Genomic DNA, 22,709 nt, shown 5'->3' on the forward strand with positions numbered 1-22,709 from the left:
TACTCCTAGAAGATACTGCTTGTAGGCCTAGTAACACAAAAGTGTCATGTATAGCCCCTAGAGGGAGACAAAGGTGAGTTTTCTGTAACACTAGCTTTCCATTTTCCCGTCTTTCCACAGATGATGCTGAAGTGCAAAGACAAGAAGTGGTACCAGTTCTGATCTGAAAGAGGGGAGCAGAGCCAAATGGACACAGTTTCATCCAGACTCTACATGCCCCCCTCCTCCATCTCTCCATCCATCTCTCCTTCCATCTGTCCTTCCTTCGCTGGACACGTGGGATACTCTTCCCTAGCACAAGGTTGTATACTGTATTTACCTCAGTCATAAGATTTCAACTGAGGAACGGACTGGAGAGAAGGACAAACTGAGAAAAAAAGGTGTCCTCTTTATTGTTGTCTTTTGTTTGTTTGTTTTCCCCTCTGTGGCCTGCCAGTTGGCTGGAGCTCTGGGGTTCCCTCATCCTCATTCGCCAAAATGTTCTGTGCCGTCATCTCTGCTCCAACCAATCTGGGACCAGTATACTAAAGACAAAAACAGACACAACTGAGAGAAAAAAAATTAACAATGAAGAAACAACGACTACAAAAAAAATCTCAAAATGGAAAAAGAGGAAAAATAAAATATATACAGAATTATATATACATAAATCTATATAAATGATCAACACTGTATTCACTTCCAACTGTCAAGTGCAAAACAACAAGAGGACAACTTCACAGGTGAAGCGAAACTGGTGGTGGGCAAAAGAAGCTCTACTCAAAGTCACAGGATGTGATGTCATAGTGACAGCCGCCTCTATGCAGAGAGTTGCAGGATAAAAAAAAAGCAAGTCATTCCAATGTACACTGGATCCTCTCTCCTTGATCCAACTAGACTCTCCTCATCATATGGATTCACTGTTTTTGTATTGTTCCCAACTGTATTATACATGTATTAATTTATCTTTCCTCTTGTTTATCGTTTGTTTTATGCTCAGTCTGTTTTACTTGAAATCTATTTTAATTTTTTCTTAATTGTCGTGAACGTTGTGAATTATGATATATTTTTATTTGGACATGTTGCCAGTATGTTTTGTGGCTTTGTCAAACTCCCATTCATTTATCCTTATAAAAAGGGCTGGATTCAAAAAGAGGGCATGGATACAAAATACATAGATTTATCATTCAGATCAGTACACGTCACCATCAATAATTTGTCATATCAGGTGTCACACACACACACACACACACACACACACATCAGAAATCTAGAAGCAAGATCAGAACTCTACAAGCAAGACTGTCAGTGTCTCCTCACCCTGAAGTGTTTAATTTGACATGTAAATGGTACCTTCCTCACTGACCTCTTCATGCCATTAACATCTACTACAGTTTGGGTTTAATAGTGACTCTGTGTGAATTATGTCAGTGTTACAGTAGGCCTATACACTGCTGGTGTATCCAGACCTATTGAATTGGTTTTCAGGAGTAATACTGTATGGACGTGATCCTGAAGTGCACGTAAACTTGGAGATTACTACAGTATATACACATGGGAATAAAACCTATTTGTGTGTGTTCATTTATGCAGGACTGTATATGTACATTCAGGCAAAGTCATACGTTTTTGAAGACAGAAACCTGTTTTTTTGAGAATTGTCCATAAAATAACTTTGTGAGTGGTCTATTAATTCACATTTTATTGATTGAAGTGTAAGAGACGCTGCTATATGTGTGGTGTGTCGGAACCGTCCTTTGTTTAGAGATCTGTTTCTGTCCCCATTTCATTGGTGAAAACTCTCATTTGTGTCTCCTTCAATGTTCTGCCAGGCTTCTCTACCATTCTGTTGTAAATAGGTAAATAGTTTGACAATCTAAAACCAATTGAAAAGTGTTTGACGTTGCTCAAGCAAGCGACACAAGGACAGCTGCCATATTTTTTCTGACGCCAAAGAGTTACTTTAGCTTCCGTTTCATTGTTCTATTACTCAACTTGGCATTCCAGGTGTTTCACTAATTGAAATACAATAGGCCTAGGTGTGTCTATACAGGGCCTTGGGAACTGTGCATTCTGACTCAGTCACTGGGCTAGGTTCCATTCTGAAGACATTCTTCCTTCCCTAAGACCTTTTCGACTCTTCCTGATAGGAGATGGCTGGTTAGGTTGGAGCAAGATGACAGTAACTCAACTGTGAGGCCACTAGTGATGGTAGCAAGTTTTCAGAATGGAACACAACTATTGTATTCACAACATTGTGCCCTTCATAAAAGTTTTAAAGTGGTATTTGGCTAACTTCTAAAACAGCCTTTGACCAGCACAGTATCTTTAAAAGGTAGACGTTGCCATGAGCAGCACAGCAGATATTGAGATGAGCGAGATGCAAGACTTCGCTCTCACACAATCACACAGTATCAGCGCATGTGCGTGGGTTCGCTTCACACTGTTACAGCATGGTAGCCAGGGTGCCAAAATAGCGGAGAAGTTGAGCATCGTGCTTCAACGCTCTTAGTTGTTGCGGAAATTGACCCACTATGCCGTTTACTTTCTGCGTCTATGTCATATCGCTGAGTCTACTTTAAATTTTCAACTTTGTGGTCTTTTCCTTTCCTATTTTTAGTTGTACATTGTTCTTTGACATTTTTTGTGCTATATGATCGACAATGTCTTTCTTGTCTGAAATACTTGATTTCCATGACCAAGCAATCTGTGTCCAATCAATTGTGGGAAATCACCAAGAAAAAAGAAAAAAAAAGAAAAAAGAAACAACTCAGTAACCACGGTAACTAGAGGATGTCTGCATCAGCAGGATGATGTAACCTCTGTGTAATGTGGCTCCATCATAGACCGGCCTCGCATGTTCAGTGTCTCAGTCTGCATACATCATGCTTCAGCTCTCCCGCGCTCATCTTCTAATGCATTCTCCTACTCTGGTTAAACTTCCAAGTGGCTAATTTTGGTGATACTAACTAACAGGTTTGGTCTCCTTCTCTGTGTTCTAGTATGCATTGTTGTGTGGATGTCGGTAGGTAGCCCTGCTTCAATCGTCCAAGGATAAAAAAATACTTCAGGAAAAAAACTAGTCTATGATTGAGGTCCTTCCCTTCCCTTCTAGCTGTCTTTTCTTTTTCTGTTAGATTCTCTGTGTTTTTTGTTGTCTGTGAGTGAGTTGTTTCTTGTCCACACTCAGTATGCAGTATTCTTCTTACCTGGTATGATTCATACTAATTTACAAGAGGGAGTCTGTCTGCCATAATGCAATGTCTGTCCTGGATTTAACAGTTATCAGTGGGTTGCAGTATTTTCTCATTGTAGCCAATTTTCTTGTACAGTTTTATGCAAATTTCACATGGATGTTTATGACTTTATCTGCTGCCACAAACAATTTAGAAATTATGTAGATAGAAATGACTGTGCAATGGAAAATAAAAGTGGAAAAAAATGCAGACCTTTGGTGGTGGTTTATTCTCCATGTCCATCATGAAGCCTAAGATAATATGTCATATTTTGCAGGGTAGTGCTGCTTCTTTCATACGGTTATTGCTCAAATAAGTATATTAACGCAGAGGAATTTGTTTGAGTACTCATTTGAGAAGGCCAAAGCCATCGTCTTACAGCATTAATATGCCATCTGGGGTATCTAAAAGAATAGCCGCAGAAAGTAGGGGTGCTGAGGGTGCTGCAGCGCCCACTGAAAAATCGGAATTAAAAACTAATATTAACCTTCCAAACATCTCTAACGGTGTGAGTTTTTTTATGCACTTGATGTCAGAATGCGCTCACTGTTCCAAAATGTGATTGTTAAGCAACAGGACAGTTAACCCACGTTGTCCACAAACCAAGACACGCTGCCTGCTAATTATCTATAGGCTATGTTTCAGTTTTCAAATTATTTTCGAACAAGTTTTATTTTCTAACAACAGTTTGAATTGAGGTGGGTTCTGCCTCCTCATTAATTCGCAAAGAAGTAGCCCATTTCACTGCTGCAGACAATTTATGTTTGAGGCTTTACTGAGCTGCACAAACTTCTCTCTTCGAGGAGAGCCCAAGCACTTCCCCAGTGTTTCCACAGATCAGGTAAGCAGATATTTGCGCAGTCTTGCATAAACATTTTCCCTGTGGCACATTTTCTGGCTGGTGCTCGCATTGCCTTCATTGTTGTTTTCCTTACAAATAATAACTTTGGACATGTGTGCGTTCCTATCAAAGTAAATGCCTTATTTTCTGTTGTCGTTTTTACTGTAGTATGTATGGAGCATAATGTATTTACAGTTTTATTCACATGTTTTCAAGTACTGGTGACAAATCATGCATTCCAATTAATGCATAGATTGTAATGGACACCTATGATGTGTGTAAAATACTTTTTGAAGGTTGTACTGATTATGATGAGCTAATGCTAAGCTATTTACAGCTATGTGTGGCACCATTGTTGACATTATACAATGGATTCTGGGTGTCAACGTTTGTTAGACCAAAGATGTTATAACAAAATGAGGTGTAACGAGTAAACTTCCGGAAGTGAATGAAGGGAAGTGAATGATCGTAGATGACACGCCCCCTTCAAAATGCATACTGTGAACAGACCAAACTCATCTTGTCTCCTCTTATTATCTTTGGTTGACGTGAAAAAACAAACATGGTGGCGTCACAAACTACCCATCGTCGGATTACTTTCGATTTTTAGAAAGTGTTTTACTCAATTATTTTGATCAATGGTGAGCTCACCCATGATGTGATGAATTGTACATAGTAATTGCTATTAGCTAATTCATATTGTGGTTTCTGACAGCCGAGAGTTAGGTAAATATGACCGCTTGTGTTACGTCAATCTTTCCTCAGTTAGCGCTAGGACTAATGTAGCCTACATTTTCCAGTTTGGATGATTGTGTTATGCTGTCGCTACGTCTGTGAATGTCTGAACATTGCATCCAAAAATAAACTGGTCACATTCAGGACATAAGTTTGTAAGGACTGTGTTAGTGCAAAATGTTTCTGTTGAAAAACAGTATGGCCAGCTCAAACGCTGACTGTTGCGTCAATCAAAACTGGACATTCTAAATAAGCATTCTAATCACACTGGTTTGAGCGTACGCTGCAGGGACCACTGTAGAATGATCACACCTGTTTGTTGGTCCGTGTCAAAGGGTTAAGAAAAAAATATACTGTATATATTTGTTGAAAATATTTTTTCACAAAAGTAGTGTACTGGGCCTTTACTAGTCCTGTATTAGAGGACCGATATAGCCAAAAAAAATTACAGTGCCGCAATATATCTCAGTTTATTGCATAAATCGTGCATGCATTGGATTGCAATGCTGGTGCGGTAAAATAATCCAGTCCAGTTTAATTAATTACAGACTAGGCTAATCCAAGTGTAGGCTATGACACAATGTAAATGGAGGAGAAGGCTAAAACATGTTCAGCGGCAGATCAAAATAGTGACACGAAGTCTCCGGGTGAACGGAGGAGTTGTCCATGGTGCTGTCATTCAAGGTCCTTTTTTTACTGTGTTCGTAATGAGCATGGGACGGTTGCATTTTGGCTTCTGCTCAGATGGATGAAGCCAGCGGGGAACACATGCAGCACACAGACACCACCGGCTACAGAACTGCCACAGATCTCACTTGCAGCGGTGTATCACTTTTAGATGAGGGAGCGCAAAAAATATGTAAATGACATCATAATTTCCTCAATCATAGTTTGTACCGACAGATGTAGCTTTTTGAATAGCCTTTCATGGCTCTCCAACCCTGTTCCTGGAGTGCTACCGTCCAGTAGGGTTTCAGTCCAACCCCATTTGTATTCATTTTATGAGCGAATTAGAGCAGATGATGTTAACAAACTATTATCCTTTCCTGTATTTTGTATCAATCAAAGCATATATCCTGCATTGTGACTCTGAGTTTTGGCATGTGTTTTAGCATGTAAATCATGGTGGGGTAAACTCCCCAAAATGTTGGAGGATACATGCCAGCAAAGCTAGTACACAACACAACACTAAACAATACATTAATTGCACTGTAACGGTGACAAACAGTGCCCACAAACTGTTAGGGCCTACATAAAGCTGTCCCAAGAGCAGAGCTTTCTTTTCAGCAACATGGAGTGAATCCTTACCACTGCTACACCTGGCTATCAGCGGAGCCTTGTCTGGCAGCGAAACAGTTCATTCAGCCTCATTTACTGCCTTTAAAAAAAACATAAAGCATAAGGGGACGACGAGCGGATAAGAGGCAATCCGTAGTTTCGATTAAGACATTAATGAGCAAGCTAGGACGGACGTAATCAATATAACAATTTGTTCAGCACTTTTGAAATGCACAGCGACAGAATTCAGATCATGGGCCGTTCTTACAATATTCTCCCTGTACACCAAGTTAGATAAATAAAAAGGGCATATAAGCGAACAATGAAAGCTCTTACAATATTTGATGATTACATTTCTCTAAAACAGGCTATAGGCTACATGTGCACCACCAAGTCAGAACAGTAAGCTAGGCACATGGGCTACTAACAGCTTACTACACAACATACACTTAGTATTACTTTCTTGGCTACAGTATACATATCTCCCTGGAATATTACATCATTTATGCAGCAGGATACAATACATTTTTGGACTCACCTTTTTGTGCTGTGCTCACTTGAACAGGAAGGTGGCGCGTCGGTCCTTGTGGACAAATCAAGCTTTGTCATCAAAATCTGACATTCTCTGGATTTATGGTGCTTTCAAGACAACTGGGAACTCGGAACAAAACAAGGTTGAATCATGACGTCAGTGATCTTCATGTCTGTCACGTCTACTCACGCTCCCCCGCTCTGGCGCTCGATGTCACCGGTATACAAACCACCGGTCCTGGCAACCCATCATTACGTTCACCTGGGAACCCACATTGCGCACACCTGCGCCCCATCATGAGGCATACCTGGACTCCATCACTACCCTGATTACTCCCCCTTTATCTAGCACTCCCTAGCATCACTCTTCAGGCAGTATTGGTTTTGTGTTCATGTCAAGACGCTTCTCTTGTTTTGTATCGCTCAATGTTCTTTATGATTATTAAACTCACCCCCTGCTTCCTGACTCCCAGCGTCTTCGTTACAAGGTCGGAGCTCTAGAAAGAGGCCCGAGTTCCCGACTTGGAATTCCGAGTTGGATGACCGTTCAAAACTTATTTTCCCAGTCGGAGCTAATTTCTTTCCGAGTTTCCAGTTGTTTTGAATGCAGCAGAAGTCATGCTGTATTGATAGCATAGCAAATGTATTCAACCTTCTCTGGCCCATGGTGTTGAATGTTTATCCTTTTAAGAAAAGAGACCCTTAAACCCAGACTTGGACCACACACCCACACAGCTGAATAGCAGGCTAGTGATTGCTTTGCAATGCTTGCAGTTAGCCACTTATTCCTTCCAAACCACTCATTGTTGAATTTGCAATTTCCACCTTGTTGTGTAATGTTTATTTCCAATGGCCGATGAGCACCAATATGTTGTTTCTATAATTTATCTTCACATGACAAGGATTGAAAATGATTTGGCAGTAGATTGTCGATGTGATTCATGATGATGACTGCTTGTCTAACTTGCTAGCTAAGATTTAGAAAGTATGATGTTGACATGATTAGTCCAATCAAAGCTACGGTAGATATAACGTGATTTGACGTCATTTTATCTGTGGCCAATGACCTTGAGCCTTCTTGGATGGGCACTTCTAATGTAACTCTATGGCAGCACCAAAGGGGCTTGAATTTTCGAGCTCTCCCCGTCGATTTTGCAGTGATGTAGTGTCCCCATGAGTGACAGAACACTGAGCCAATCACAGCGCAACTAGAGAACATTACCAACCCCTACACTGAGCTAGGCTGAAACACCTGCATTTTGGAGCTGCCTTACTCAAGAAAGCAAAAAATAGACAATGTTTGTATGCGGCGTTATTAACTCAATGTTGTTGTTTTGTTTTACATTGTTTGCAAACTGATATGTGACAAGTATTAATGCCAAAATAACATGCAAAACATGCAACAAAACAGGTGGGGCTCAAAACTGCCCTAAATGATGGGGCGCCACTGCGCATGATATGTTTCTTGGACTATTCACCTTCAGCTAACCATCCTAAAATATAATTATAAATTATGTGTTTTTGGTGTAACAGTAATGTTATAGGCCTGCTATGCTGTTTGGTTTTGTTATATAAAATACTAATTAATCGTTATGTGATCTTGCAAGACATTGATTCAGCTTTGCTCTATCTTTATTAAACAAGCACCATTGTGAGAGGTGCAAATCTTCTATTTGTAATAATAATAATCATAATAAGTGATGAGTAGGACTATTAGGCGTAGGCAACAGATCTTGATGAGTTTTAAACGATTGGAGAGCCCTTCGTGGTTCTAAAAGCACTTCACTGGCACCTCTCCAAACTTCCATTGACGCATTTCCAGAATCAGTCAACACATTTGGGCGACGCCTCTCTACACTAGAAGGTTTCTCTACTGACAACACCGAGCGGATTGCAGAGCTAGAGGCAGCCGTCTCTCATATGAAAACGGCCAACACAACTCTACTTTCCAAGGTAGATTCGTTGGAGAATTATACCAGAAGGGAAAACATCCGGATCGTTGGCGTCATGGAGGGAATTGAGACTGGAGTCAACCCTGTGAAATTTGTCTCCGACATTCTGGTGGAAGTGATGGGTAACGGTGTCTTTGACAAGCCGCCGGAGCTCGACCGAGCGCACAGATCCCTCACCCCCAAACCCAACTCAGGGGAGCAGCCTAGGGCAATCATAGCCCGCTTTCATAATTTCCAAGACAAGGGAACGTGCAATGCGCTGGGCAAGGGAGCATCAACCAATATTTCGTGGCCAAGATATACGATTCTACCCAGACCTGAGTGCCAATCTCGTGAAGAAAATAGCTGAGTTCAAGGACATCAAAACCTGTCTCTATAAGAAGGGGATAACGTTTCAGCTCCTACACCCTACCCATCTTCGTGTCTTTTATGAGGGAGAGACCCACATTTTTGACACACTGGCCGAGGCTAAAGCATTCTCTGTCCGTCGCATAGAGTAAAGGAAGCAGCCCAGCTGACTAGCCATGGCGGGAGGAATATGTGGCTGGCTACTTTGCTAGCTGGCAACGGACTGATTTTCATGACAGCCACTTGGATATTACTTTCACATGAAAGCAATGTTGGTTTTTTTCTCATTCCGGGAGCACCCGATTACATCTTTATTTTATTTTGTTTCATTTGACTGAGATTAGTGGCAACGTTAGCTAATACATCACAATCAAATTGGCTGATAGCGGGAGCTGGCTGGACACAATTGACTGTTTGCTATCTGGCAAGCTAGCTAGCGCCACATTATTTTAAATGTTTTAATGTATTTTTACATGGCAACAAGATGAATGCTTAACTCCAGGAGCACCCAGGGATATCTTTATTACGTCTATACTTGGCTGAGAAGATTTCAGAAAACAGGAACATTGGGCTGTTTTGCTAGTATGGCTAGCTACGCACAACAAAAACCGGAGTGCTCAAGGACTGACTGGGCTATTTGAATGTGGCGGTGGATTTAGCTAAGCACTTCTCCACCATTTCTAGCTACTAGCTAGCTGAGACTAGCTCTTAGGAAACTTTGCGGTATTTTGTTTTTTTATGTATTATTTTTTACATTATTAGCTCAGAAAGTGTTTTGTATCATTACATACAGCCGGGAAAAACTATTGGATATCAGAGCGGCGGTAACTCACCAGCATTACGACCAGGAATATGACTTTCCCAGAGCAGATCCTTTGTTTGCTCTTCCTAGGGCAATTGAACTGATTCCAGCGGCTGACCCAAAACATCGCCGGTGGAGGAGAGGCACTCGGAGCGGCCTGCTGGTTCGACTTAGGAAGTGAGCACACCACCCACCGCTTCCAAGTATACTACTCGCTAATGTTCAGTCTTTGGATAACAAGGTTGATGAGCTCAGGGCAAGGATTTCTTTCCAGAGAGACATCAAGGCCTGTAACATACTTTGTTTCACGGAAACATGGCTCTCTGGGGATATTCTGTCGAAATCGGTCCAGCCAGATTGTCACGAGTGCTGAAGGTGGGTGTGGTGCAGGAATCAAGCGCAGGACGCAGAAACTAAGTCCAAAAGACTTTAGTGAAATATTCACGTAGTACACGAGCACAACAGGCCCGGAGGTGAAATAAAGGCACACACAGGCATCAAACAAAAGGCGCACTAACATGTGCGAAAACCTCTCTAAAACAACGGAGGGAAACACGTAGCACAGAACACCAAACAGAAGCGTAATCACACACAACACCTGACACACACAATGAGAACTAAATAGGACACTAATGAGCACTAACTAGAAACAGGTGTACAACATCAAGACAAAACCAAACGAACATGAAACATACAACGGTGGCAGCAATACTCCGGGGACAACGACCGCCGAAACCTGCCCGAGCAAGGAGGAGGAGCAGCCTCGGCAGATTCCGTGACACAGATGGGTTCTCAGTTCATCGCGCAGACAGAAATAAACATCTCTCCGGGAAGCAGAAGGGCGGAGGTGTGTGTTTCATGATTAACGACGCATGGTGTAATTGTAGTAACATACAGGAACTCAAGTCCTTTTGTTCATCCGACCTAGAATACCTCACAATCAAATGTCGACCGTATTATCTCCCAAGATAATTTTATTCGGTTATAGTCACGGCCATGTATATCCCCCCTCAAGCCGATACCACAATGGCCCTCAAAGAACTTCCCTGGACTTCATGCAAACTGGAAACCACATATCCTGAGGCTGCATTTATTGTTGCCGGGGATTTTAACAAAGCAAATTTGAGGACTAGGCTGCCGAAGTTCTATCAACATATCGACTGTTGTACTCGGGCTGCTAAAATCCTCAACCATTGCTATTCGAACTTCCGGGATGGTTATAAGGCCCTCCCCCGCCCTCCTTTTGGCAAATCTGACCACGATTCAATTTTGCTCCTCCCTTCCTATAGGCAGAAACTCAAAGGAAGTACCCGTGCTAAGGACTATTCAACGCTGGTCTGACCAATCGGAATCACGCGGACTGGGATATGTTCCGGGTAGCTTGCGGATTTTTTTTTTTTACGAATACACTGAAACAGTGTCTGAGTTTATCAGGAAGTGTATAGGTGATGTTGTGCCCACTGTGACTATTAAAACCTACCCTAACCAGAAACCGTGGATAGATGGCAGCATTCACGCAAAACTGAAAGAGGGAACCACCGCATTTAACCATGGCAAGGTGACTGGGAATATGGAAGAATACAAACAGTGTAGCTACTCACTATGCAAGGCAATTAAACTGGCAAAACATCAGTATAGAGAAAAAGTGGAGTCACAATTCAGACACGAGACGTATGTGGCAGGGTCTACAGACGATCATGGACTACAAAAGGAAAATCAGCCACGTCGCCAACACCGACGTCTCGCTTCCAGACAAGCTAAACACCTTCTTCACCCGCTTTGAGGATAACACAGTGCCACTGACGAGGCCCACTACCAAGAACTGTGGCCTTTCCTTCTCTGTCGCCGACATGAGTAAGACATTTAAGCATGTTAACCCCCGCAAGGCTGCCGGCCCAGACGGCATCCCTAGCCGCGTCCTCAGAGCATGCGCAGACCAGCTGGTTGGTGTGTTTACGGACATATTCAATCTCTCCCTTTCCCAGTCTGCTGTCCCCACATGCTTCAAGATGGCCACCATTGTTCCTGTACCCAAGAAAGCAAAGGTAACTGAACTAAATGACTATTGCCCCGTAGCACTCACCTCTGTCATCATGAAGTGCTTTGAGAGACTAGTCAAGGATCATATCACCTCTACCTTACCTGTCACCCTAGACCCACTCAATTTGCTTACCGCCCCAATAGATCCACAGACGATGCAATCGCCATCACACTGCACACTGCCCTATCCCATCTGGACAAGAGGAATACCTATGTAAGAATCACCGCCTGGTACGGCAACTGCACCGCCCGGAACCCGCTATCATCCAGAAGGCGAGGTCAGTACAGGTACATCAAAGCTGGGACCGAGAGACTGAAAAACAGCTTCTATCTCAAGGCCATCAGACTGTTAAATAGCCATCACTAGTACATTAGAGGCTGCTGCTGCCTATTGATAATCACTGGCCACTTTAAGAAATGGAACACTAGTCACTTTAATAATGTTTACATATCTTGCACTACTCATCTCAAATGTATATACTGTATTCTATAATATTATATTGTATCTTAGTCCATGCCGCTCTGTCATTGCTTGTCCATATATGTAAATTCCATTCCTTAGATTTGTGTGTATTGGGTATATGTTGTGACATTGTTAGATAATACTTGTTAGATATTACTGCACTGTCGGAGCTAGAAGCACAAGCATTTCGCTACACCCGCAATAACATCTGCTAAACACGTGTATGTAACAAATAACATTTGATTTGACTTGATTTGATATAGCTTGACGTATGGACAACTACCTAGCTAGCTACATCTAGAATCAACTGAACGAAGACCTGCATCCATGTAAGTAATATTGCCTGGCTGACTAGCTTAGCTGGCACTAGTAACATGTTAAATATCCAACGTGAGTTTTTTTTTTTTTGAACTACTAAGTTGGCATTAGCTAGTCATTTAACGTTACCTCTCTAAAGACTATTTACCAATGCTACAATCTTAGGGTTTGACTTGGGTTACTTTCTTGTTTGCATTTGCTTTCATGTGACTGTAATGCCTTTGTTTGATTGAGTGGGTGTTTGGATATATTTAGCTTTTGCCTCTACGGAGGTTAATTGACGTTGAAATATTTTGGCATTTGTGTTTGTGGGGTGTGTTCCCTGCTGTGGTGTTTGTGGTTGCGCTGCGCCTGAGTATCATATTTTACACCTTGTGGTTGTGGACACAGTTGCGCGGTGCGGCTGCGGGAAAGTGGCGTGGAGCGCGCCCCTAACACAACCCATGTGCGAAGTCTTGACTAAAAGAAGCATTTTATTTGGCTGTTTGCGTTTGTTAAAGCCAATGGAGGATGTAACTGATCGACTATTGAGTTACACTGTTAATATTTGAGTTTAAACAATTTAAAACTGGCGTTGTAAATAATTATGTTAATAATTGGAAGCCCTCTTGTGTAGGGTAAGTTAAGTGGTAGATGGTTAACCGGGAGTTTGACCCTATTTGGGGAAGCCTGCAGTCCACCCTAGAGGCGAGCATAGGACAGTGTTATTATGTACTGTGTTTATTTTGTTGTGTTATTTTTAGGGTTTTATGTTAGGGGGGGTGGGGGGACGTTGTTTGCCTTCATTAACCATTTGATTGTTACACATTCTACTTCAACAGTATTTTGCCTAACTTTTCGGTACATGCTTTTTATTTTGTCACAGGATATGATTGGTGGTCTTATACAGGGTTTTCATCTCTATTCCAGTTAAAATTTAGTAATCTCAACCTTTAATGACTGACAATTCAGATATTAGGGTGGGAGGTGGAGGGTCAGCTATTAGGTTTACAAGCTGGAACGTCAAGGCAATGAATGGTCCGGTTAAACGGGCTAGAGTATTTGCTCATCTTAAGAATTTAAAAACCGATATACCATTCTTACAAGAAACACATCTGTGTACAGCAGATCATGGTAGACTCCGTAAAGCTTGGGTAGGACAAATATTCCATTCAAAATTCAATGCTAAGGCAAGGTGAACAGCAATACTTATTCATAAGCTCTTGCTGCTGGTGACGCTCGGATCCACCTCTATGCGGACAACACCATTTTGTATATATCTGGCCCTTCATTGGACACTGTGTTAACAAACATCCAAACGAACTTCAACGCCATACAACACTCCTTCCGTAGCCTCCAACTGCTCTTAAACACTAGTAAAACTAAATGCATGCTCTTCAAGCAAATGCTGCTTGCACCCGCCCACCCGACTAGAATCACTACTCTCGGCGGGTCTGACCTAAAGTATGTGGACAACTACAAATACCTAGGTGTCTGGTTAGACTGTAAACTCTCCTTCCAGACTCACATTAAGCATCTCCAATCAAAAGTTAGATCTAGAATCGGCTTCCTATTTCGCAACAAAGCCTCCTTCATTCATGCTGCCAAACATGCCCTCGTAAAACTGACTATCCTACCGATCCTTGACTTCGGCGATGTCATTTACAAAATAGCCTCCAACACTCTACTCAGCAAAAGCCCCATATACTACCCACCTTTGTGACCAATACGCTCTTGTTGGCTGGCCCTCACTACATATTCGTCGCCAAACCCACTGGCTCCAGGTCATCTATAAATCACTGCTAGGCAAATCCCCGTTTTATCTTAGCTCACTGGTCACCATAGCAACACCCACCTGTTGTCTGCGCTCCAGCAGGTATATCTCACTGGCCATCCCCAAAGCCAACACCTCCTTTGGCCACCATTCCTTCCAGTTCTCTGCTGCCAATGACTGGAACGAACTGCAAAAATCTCTGAAGCTGGAGACTCTTATCTCCCTCTCTAACTTTAGGCGGCAGTTGTCAGAGCAGCTTACCGATCACTGCACCTGTACACAGCCCATCTGTAATTAGCCCATCCAACTACCTCATCCCCATATTGTTATTTATTTTGCTAATTTGCACCCCAGTATCTCTATTTGCACATCACCTTTTGCACATCTATCATTCCAGTGTTAATACGAAATTGTAATTATTTTGCACTATGGCCTATTTATTGCCTTACCTCCATAATTTACTACATTCGCACACACTGTATATATATTTTCCGTAGTATTTTTGACTTTATGTTTCGTTTACCCCATATGTATCTCCATGTTGTTGTTTTTATCGCACTGCTTTGCTTTATCTTGGCCAGGTCGCAGTTGTAAATGAGAACTTGTTCTCAACTGGCTTACCTGGTTAAATAAAGGTGAAAAAAATATCAGATCCACAGGGGCGTTTTATTGTGGCATCTGGTTCTCTCTTTCACACCTCTGTTTTGCTCCCAATTGGGATTATTTTGAGTTTATTAACAAACGTATTTCTTTGCTGCCCAATCTCAACTCACACTATTTAATTTTATGAGGCGACTTCAATTGTGTGATCCACCCAGTCTTGGACCGCTCAAACTCTAGATCATTATCTCCTTCAAAAATGTCCAGGGCTTTGTCTGCATTTATGAGCCAGGCAGGATGTGTAGATCCATGGAGATTCATTTTTCCCAGTAACAAATAATTGTCTTTCTTTTCACATGTGCATCACTCCTATTCTAGAATAGACTACTTTTTCGTAGATAAAGCCCTTCTCCCCTCTGTTAAGAAAGTAGAATACTCTGCCATTGTTTTTAGTAACCATGCTCCTCTGTCGCTCAACCTCTCATTTTCATTGAACTATACAGATCGCCCCCCATGGAGACTTAACTCATCTTTACTTTCAAACAATTCATTCTGCACCATTCTATCGAATGCAATTGATGTCTTTATTGAGACAAATAAAACAGAATCGATCTCTCCATCTACACTTTGGGAAACACTTAAAGTTGTTCTTAGAGGTCGAAATAATTTCCTATTCCTCTCTTCTCAATAAACAACGGAAAATTGAACAACAACAGTTGATCAACGCAATTCTGAAATTAGACCAACAATACTCCACCTCTCCATCACCAGAACTTTACAAAGAAAGGCTGAGTCTTCAAACTCAGTACAATTTACTATCCACAAATAAGGCTTTGCAGCAGCTACGCCACGCACACAGTTTTGTTTACGAACATGGAGAAAAGGCTGGTCGACTTCTAGCTCATCAACTCAAGTGCAAATCTGTCTCACAGCTGATCCCTCAAATTCACAACACCTCGGGTGTCTTAACAGTTAGTCCCACTGAAATCAATAATACTTTCAAATTTTTGTATTCAGATATTTACACGTCAGAATCACCTGAAGACAATTCAATTATGAATTATTTTCTTGACAACATGGAAACTCCTATCATTAGTACAGAGAAGAGAGAGGAAATGCATCAACCTTTGCAGTTACTGGAGATTATTAATTCAATTACAGCATTGCAAAGTGGGAAATCCCCTGGCCCAGATGGCTACCCAATCAAATTCTACAATAAGTTTTCTGCCAAATTGGCCCCACTCCTGCTTGAAATGTTTGAAAATGCCCTGGACCAGGGTATCCAGGGCGTTTGTTAAAACAAAGATGCACCTGAGTGTGGCTCATACAGACCGATCTCACTTTTAAAATGCAGATGTAAAAATATTAGCGAAATTGCTTGCCTCTCAAATAGAATCCACTATGACAGACATCATATCGACTGAACAGACAGTGTTTATTAAGGGTCACCACTCCTTTTCTAACATTCGTCGTCTGCTTAATGTCATACACTCTCCTGCATCTTCGGACGTTCCTGAAGTAGTTATCTCTTTAGATGCGGAGAAGGCATTTGACAGGGTAGAATGGGAATATTTATTCTCTGTACTGGGAAAATGTGGCTTTGGTGCAAACTTCATTTCCTTGGTCTGACCGTTGCACTCATCACCCAAGGCTTCAGAACTTACAAACAGACTTCATTCACAGTATTTCCCATTATCAAGGGCCACATGCCAGGGATGTCCAATGTCCCCTCTGTTATTTGTTCTGGCGATAGAACCCCTTTCTATTATGCTAAAGGCCACACCCTCAATACATGGTATCTACAGATGGGGACTGGAACACAAAGTTTCCTTGTATGCAGATTATTTGCTTTTATATATCTCAGACCCTGAAGCGTGTGTCCCTGAGGTAGTGGACTTACTGCATAGGTTTGGTGTGTTTTCGGGTTATAAATGGAATTTCTCAAAAAGTGAATATTTTCCTATTAATTAATTAGCATTACAAATTCCACGGGATACTATTCCATTTCATATGTCCAAGTCTGGCTTTAAATATTTATGGATCAATATCACCCGTACCTTGTCTTCCCTCCATGATGAGAACTTTACTCCCCTGATTAGCAAACTTAATGTGGACTTTCAGAGATAGAGTATTCTCCATTTTACTTTAGCTGGTAAAGTGAATTGTATCAAGATTAATGTGTTGCCCAGATTTCTGTATTTGTTCCAATGTGTACCTCCTTTTTTTTTACCAAAGTATTTTTTCACTTCAGTGGATAAGCTTATATCTTTTTTTTATGGGGCGGTGGGAATCCAATAATACGTAAGGTATTCCTCCAGAGAGATAGAACACACAGAGGACTAGCCCTTCCTAACTTTATGTATTATTACTGGGCAACAAATATACAAAATATTGTTTACTGGCTTCACACCCCAGAAACGGACTAATGTCAAACAGAAGCCAACTCCTGTTTCTCCTCCTCTTTGTCAACTTTAGTCACCTCCAATCTCCCTCTTTCAGTTTCGCGCTACACATCCAATTCAATTGTTGTCAATACTCTTAAAATGTGTAATCAATTCCGTCAACATTTTACATTCGGTGATTTCTCTATTCAAGGTTGTATATGTAATAATCACCTCTTCCTTCCAGGCAAACTGGAATCAGCTTTCAGGCTGTGGCAGAGGAATGGCCTTACTAAGTTTAATGACCTTTGTATTGATGGCACCTTTGCCAATTCCGAAGACCTCGCTATGAAATTTAATCTACCCCATTCAAGTTTATTTAGGTATTTCCAAATCTGCAAGTTTATTCACACTCAAAGCCCAACCTTTCCAATTTTATCCCCCGGATCGGGTTTGGATGCCCTTTTGAAAACACCTTTTCAACTAAAGGGACTCATATCCCGTATTCTTTAGATAATGATGTCCCTTGATAACCCGTCACTCAATAATTCCGATCTGAGTGGGAAAGGGAACTTGGTGGAGAGATCTCTGATGAAGTCTGGAATGCTACCTTACTGAGGGTAAATGGAAGCTCCTCTTGTGCCCGGCTCATCCTTATACAGTTTAAGGTATTTCACCGTATCCATTTCAGTAAGGCCAGATTGTCCAAATTCTACCCAAATATTGATGGTACATGTGACAGGTGTAAAGGCTCCTTGGCGGACTTGACGCACATGTTCTGGTCCTGTCCCTGTCTGGCAGATTATTGTTCCACTATATTTAAAACCCTTTCTGAAGCATTTGATATAAAGTTGTAGCCTAGTGCAGAAATGTCAATTTTTGGAGTACCAAACAACTATCCTTCTCTGACCAATGGACAGCTGGATGCCATTGCCTTTGCCTCCCTGTTAGCCCGCAGAAGGATTTTGTTGGATTGGAAATCTATCAATCCTCCCTTAGCCTCTCTTTGGCTCAAAGATCTGATGCTGTTCCTAAAATTTGAAAAATGTAAGTATACCATTCGAGGGTGAACCAACTCATTCTTTTCCACCTGGGACCCGATGAGGGAGGTCGAAGGGGGACAAAAAGGGGAAAATTGTACAAATGTTATCTTTCATTCATTGTGAATAAAAATATTATATATATTTTTTTTTATGAATCACCAAATCAATTGACCAAGTAGTGAACAGAAATCATTACTACGTAGAATTGCAGGAAATTCATTTTAAAACAGCCATAAAGTCAAGCTTTTGGTGTGGTGTATTCATGCATCTCAATAAACTATAACCTAAATGCATTAGATTACCTCTAACTTGGCCCAATTCACATTTCCAATTTCCCACCATGACATAGCCTACTCTAACGGGTCCTGCATCTCAACCAATAGTCAATATAGGCTAAAGATCCCAAGCAGGGTTACAGCAACTTCCAGAGATAGTCAGGCTCTTGGGCTTTATGGTGGCCACTCTGGTTTGGGTGTCCTCGGCAGAACTGTGTCGCTGTAACCAAGTGGTCACATATCGTTCTGGGTTCCACTGCACAAGAGCAAGTCGGTGGACCAACGTTCTGAAGTTGTCAAGCCTCCAATGGGCCTCTGCAGTGCACACATGTAGCCTACAGTTCTTCATCATTCGCCAGAGAGAAGACAGGGAAGAAACCACCATTTACCTACCTCTAGGCTGCTGTAGCCTACATATTTGTTTGGTTTGTCATTCTATCGCTTTTCATGGAATTTTTGTGGTAATTCAATATAGTTTATTTAGAAATAATCAGAATACATTTTCAGTGTATTCTCAAATTGAAAAAAGTTAGGGAGCGCTGCTCCCTCGCACATCCCCAGCACTACACACCTGATTACTTGTGAAGCTAAGGCAGATACACTGGGCTTTTTCATCATTAAAAATATCTTTAAAAAAAAAATGAATTGAGGGGGGGGTTTATTTGACTTCCCGCAGCTATGTCTAAAAGTGGGTGCCTCAGGTTTGTGGGTGCCCTGAAGTTTGAGGCTAAAAGCTGAGAATCAGGACAGTCTCATCATGGTCAAGTCCCAGAGCCTATCCATGTCCTTCTTTGGTCCACTCAGAGGCACATTTACGGACAAATCAATAACTTCCCACTAGATGGCAGCAAACACTCACGAATCAGTTCTAGTCATTTGAATGCAGGCAGGGCACCAGTGCATTGGGATGGTCCTGGGCAATGGCGACCCGTCATTCTGCCCCACCTGTGTCACATATCAGTTTGCTAACAATGTAAAAAACATATATATCATTGAGTTAATAAAGCCGCATACAAACATGGTCTCTTTTTTGTTTTCTTGAGTAAGGCAGCTCCAAAATGCAGGTGCTTCAGCCTAGCTCTTTCTGTGGTGGTGGGGCAAACCAGCAGAAAATAGGAGCGCTGCGCCGTGATTGGCTCAGTGTTCTGTCACTCATGGGGACACTACGTCACTGCCAAGTCCATGTCCTTAGTAAGGGTAGACATTGAAAATTCAAGCCCTTTGGGTCCTGCCATAGAGTTACATTAGAATTGCCCTTCCAAGAAGGCTCAAGGTCATTGGCCACAGATAGAATGACGTTATATGTACAGTAGCTTTGATTGGACTGATCATGTCAACATCTTACTTTCAAAATCTTAGCTATTAGTTATCATCATGAATCAAGTCGACAATCTACTGGCAAATCCTTTTTAATCCTTGTCATATGAAGAGAAATAATGAAGAGAAATTATAGATAAAATGTATCGGTGCTCATCGGCCATTGGACATAAACATTACACAACAAGTTGGAAATTGCAAATTCAACAATGAGTGGTTTGGAAGGAATCGGTGACAACGGCTAACTGCAAGCATTGCAACTGGGGAGTCAGGAATAAACAAGCTCAGACTGGGAAAATACGTTTTCTCCTTTCCCTGATGTTTAGTTCATTTCATTCCGATCTCCTCTGCATTATTGTAGCCATCTGCTGCAGCCTGTCAACTATGCCTCTGCCTATCCCTGTTCTCTCCTCTCCGCACAGGCTACACAAACGCCTCACACCGCGTGGCTGCTGCCTCTCTAACCTGGTGGTCCCTGCACGCACCACACACCTGGAGTTCCAGGTCTCAGGCAGCCTCTGGAACTGCCGTTCTGCCGCCAACAAGGCTGACTTCATCCCAGCCTATGCTACCCTCCAGTCCCTCGACTTCCTGGCACTGACGGAAACATGGATTACCACTGAAAACACTGCTACTCCTACTGCTCTCTCCTCGTCTGACCATGTGTTCTCGCATACCCCGAGAGCATCTGGTCAGAGGGGTGGTGGCACAGGAATCCTCATCTCTCCCAAGTGGTCATTCTCAATTTTTCCCCTAACCCATCTGTCTATCTCCTCATTTGAATTCCACGCTGTCACAGTCACTAGCCCATTTAAGCTTAATATCCTTGTCATCTATCGCCCTCCAGGTTCCCTTGGAGAGTTCATCAATGAGCTTGACGCCTTGATAAGTTCCTTTCCTGAGGATGGCTCACCCTTCACAGTTTTGGGGGATTTCAACCTCCCCACGTCTACATTTGACTCATTTCTCTCTGCCTCCTTCTTTCCACTCCTCTCCTCTTTTGACCTCACCCTCTCACCATCCCCCCACTCACAAGGCAGGCAATATGCTTGACTTCATCTTTACTAGATGTTGCTCTTCTACTAATCTCACTGCAACTCCCCTCCATGTCTCCGACCACTACTTTGTATCCTTTTCTCTCTCGCTCTCCTCCAACACTACTCACTCTGCCCCTACACAGATGGTAACGCGCCGCCGCAACCTTCGCTCTCTCTCTCCCACTACTCATTCCTCTTCCATCCTATCATCTCTTCCCTCTGCTCAATCCTTCTCCCTCCAATCTCCTGATTCTGCCTCCTCAACCCTCCTCTCCTCCCTTTCTGCATCCTTTGACTCCTATCCTCCCGGCCGGCTCGGTCCTCCCCTCCAGCTCTGTGGCTTGATGACTCATTGCGAGCTCACAGAACAGAGCTCCGGGCAGCTGAGCGGAAATGGAAGAAAACTAAACTCCCTGCCGACCTGGCATCTTTTCACTCCCTCCTCTCTACATTTTCTTCATCCGTTTCTGCTGCTAAGGCCACTTTATACCACTCTAAATTCCAAGCATCTGCCTCTAACCCTAGGAAGCTCTTTGCCACATTCTCCTCACTCGCTGAATCCTTCCCCCTCCTCCCTCTCTGTGGATGACTTTGTCAACCACTTTGAAAAGAAGGTTGACGACATCCGATCCTCGTTTGTTAAGTCTAATGACACTGCTGGTCCTGCTCACACTGCCCTACCCTATGCTTTGACTTCTTTCTCCCCTCTCTCTCCAGATAAAATCTTGCGACTAGTGACTGCAGGCCGCCCAACAACCTGCCCGCTTGACCCCATCCCCTCCTCTCTTCTCCAGACCATCTCCGGTGACCTTCTCCCCTACCTCACCTCGCTGATCAACTCATCCTTGACCGCTGGCCATGTCCCTTCCGTCTTCAAGAGAGCGAGAGTTGCACCCCTTCTCAAAAAAACCAACACTCGATCCCACTGATGTCAACAACTACAGACCAGTATCCCTTCTTTCTTTTCTTTCCAAAACTATTGAGCGTGCCGTCTTTAGCCAACTCTCTTGCTATCTCTCTCAGAATGACCTTCTTGATCCAAACCAGTCAGGTTTCAGGACTGGTCATTCAACTGAGACTGCTCTTCTCTGTGTCACGGAGGCTCTCCCGCACTGCTAAAGCTAACTCTCTCTCCTCTGCTCTTGTCCTTCTAGACCTGTCTGCTGCCTTTGATACAGTGAACCATCAGATCCTCCTCTCCACCCTCTCCGAGCTGGGCATCTCCGGCGCGGCTCACTCCTGGATTGCGTCCTACCTGACCGGTCGCTCCTACCAAGTGGCGTGGCGAAAGCTGTCTCCGCACCACGTGCTCTCACCACTGGTGTCCCCCAGGGCTCAGTTCTAGGCCCTCTCCTTTTCTCCCTATACACCAAGTCACTTGGCTCTGTCATATCCTCACATGGCCTCTCCTATCATTGCTACGCTGACGATACACAACTAATCTTCTCCTTTCCCCCCTTCTGATAACCAGGTGGCGAATCGCATCTCTGCATGTCTGGCCGACATATCAGTATGGATGACGGATCACCACCTCAAGCTGAACCCTGGCAAGACGGAGCTGCTCTTCCTCCCGGGGAAGGACTGCCCGTTCCATGATCTCGCCATCACGGTTGACAACTCCGTTGTGTCCTCCTCCCAGAGTGCGAAGAGCCTTGGCGTGACCCTGGACAACACCCTGTCGTTCTCCGCTAACATCAAGGCGGTGACCCGATCCTGCAGGATCATGCTCTACAACATTCGGAGAGTACGACCCTGCCTTACACAGGAAGCGGCACAGGTC

At 42.9% G+C, this 22,709-nt stretch overlaps 1 protein-coding gene across 6 annotated transcripts in view; it reads left to right on the forward strand.

Annotated features, from left to right (window-relative positions):
• Window positions 1-3,425, forward strand: part of stxbp5a (syntaxin binding protein 5a (tomosyn)) — a 151,906-nt gene extending 148,481 nt beyond the window's left edge. For all 6 annotated transcript variants that reach the window (XM_041864967.2, XM_041864969.2, XM_041864971.2 and 3 more), the window contains one exon: window positions 121-3,425. In XM_041864967.2, coding sequence (XP_041720901.2) covers window positions 121-162 — 42 coding nt within the window. In that variant the 3' untranslated portion in view covers window positions 163-3,425. The remainder of the gene's footprint in view (window positions 1-120) is intronic.
• Window positions 3,426-22,709: the final 19,284 nt, after the last annotated feature.

The sequence above is a fragment of the Coregonus clupeaformis genome, chromosome 36 (genome assembly GCF_020615455.1).
Source record: "Coregonus clupeaformis isolate EN_2021a chromosome 36, ASM2061545v1, whole genome shotgun sequence".
In the NCBI taxonomy this organism is placed as follows: Eukaryota; Metazoa; Chordata; class Actinopteri; order Salmoniformes; family Salmonidae; genus Coregonus; species Coregonus clupeaformis.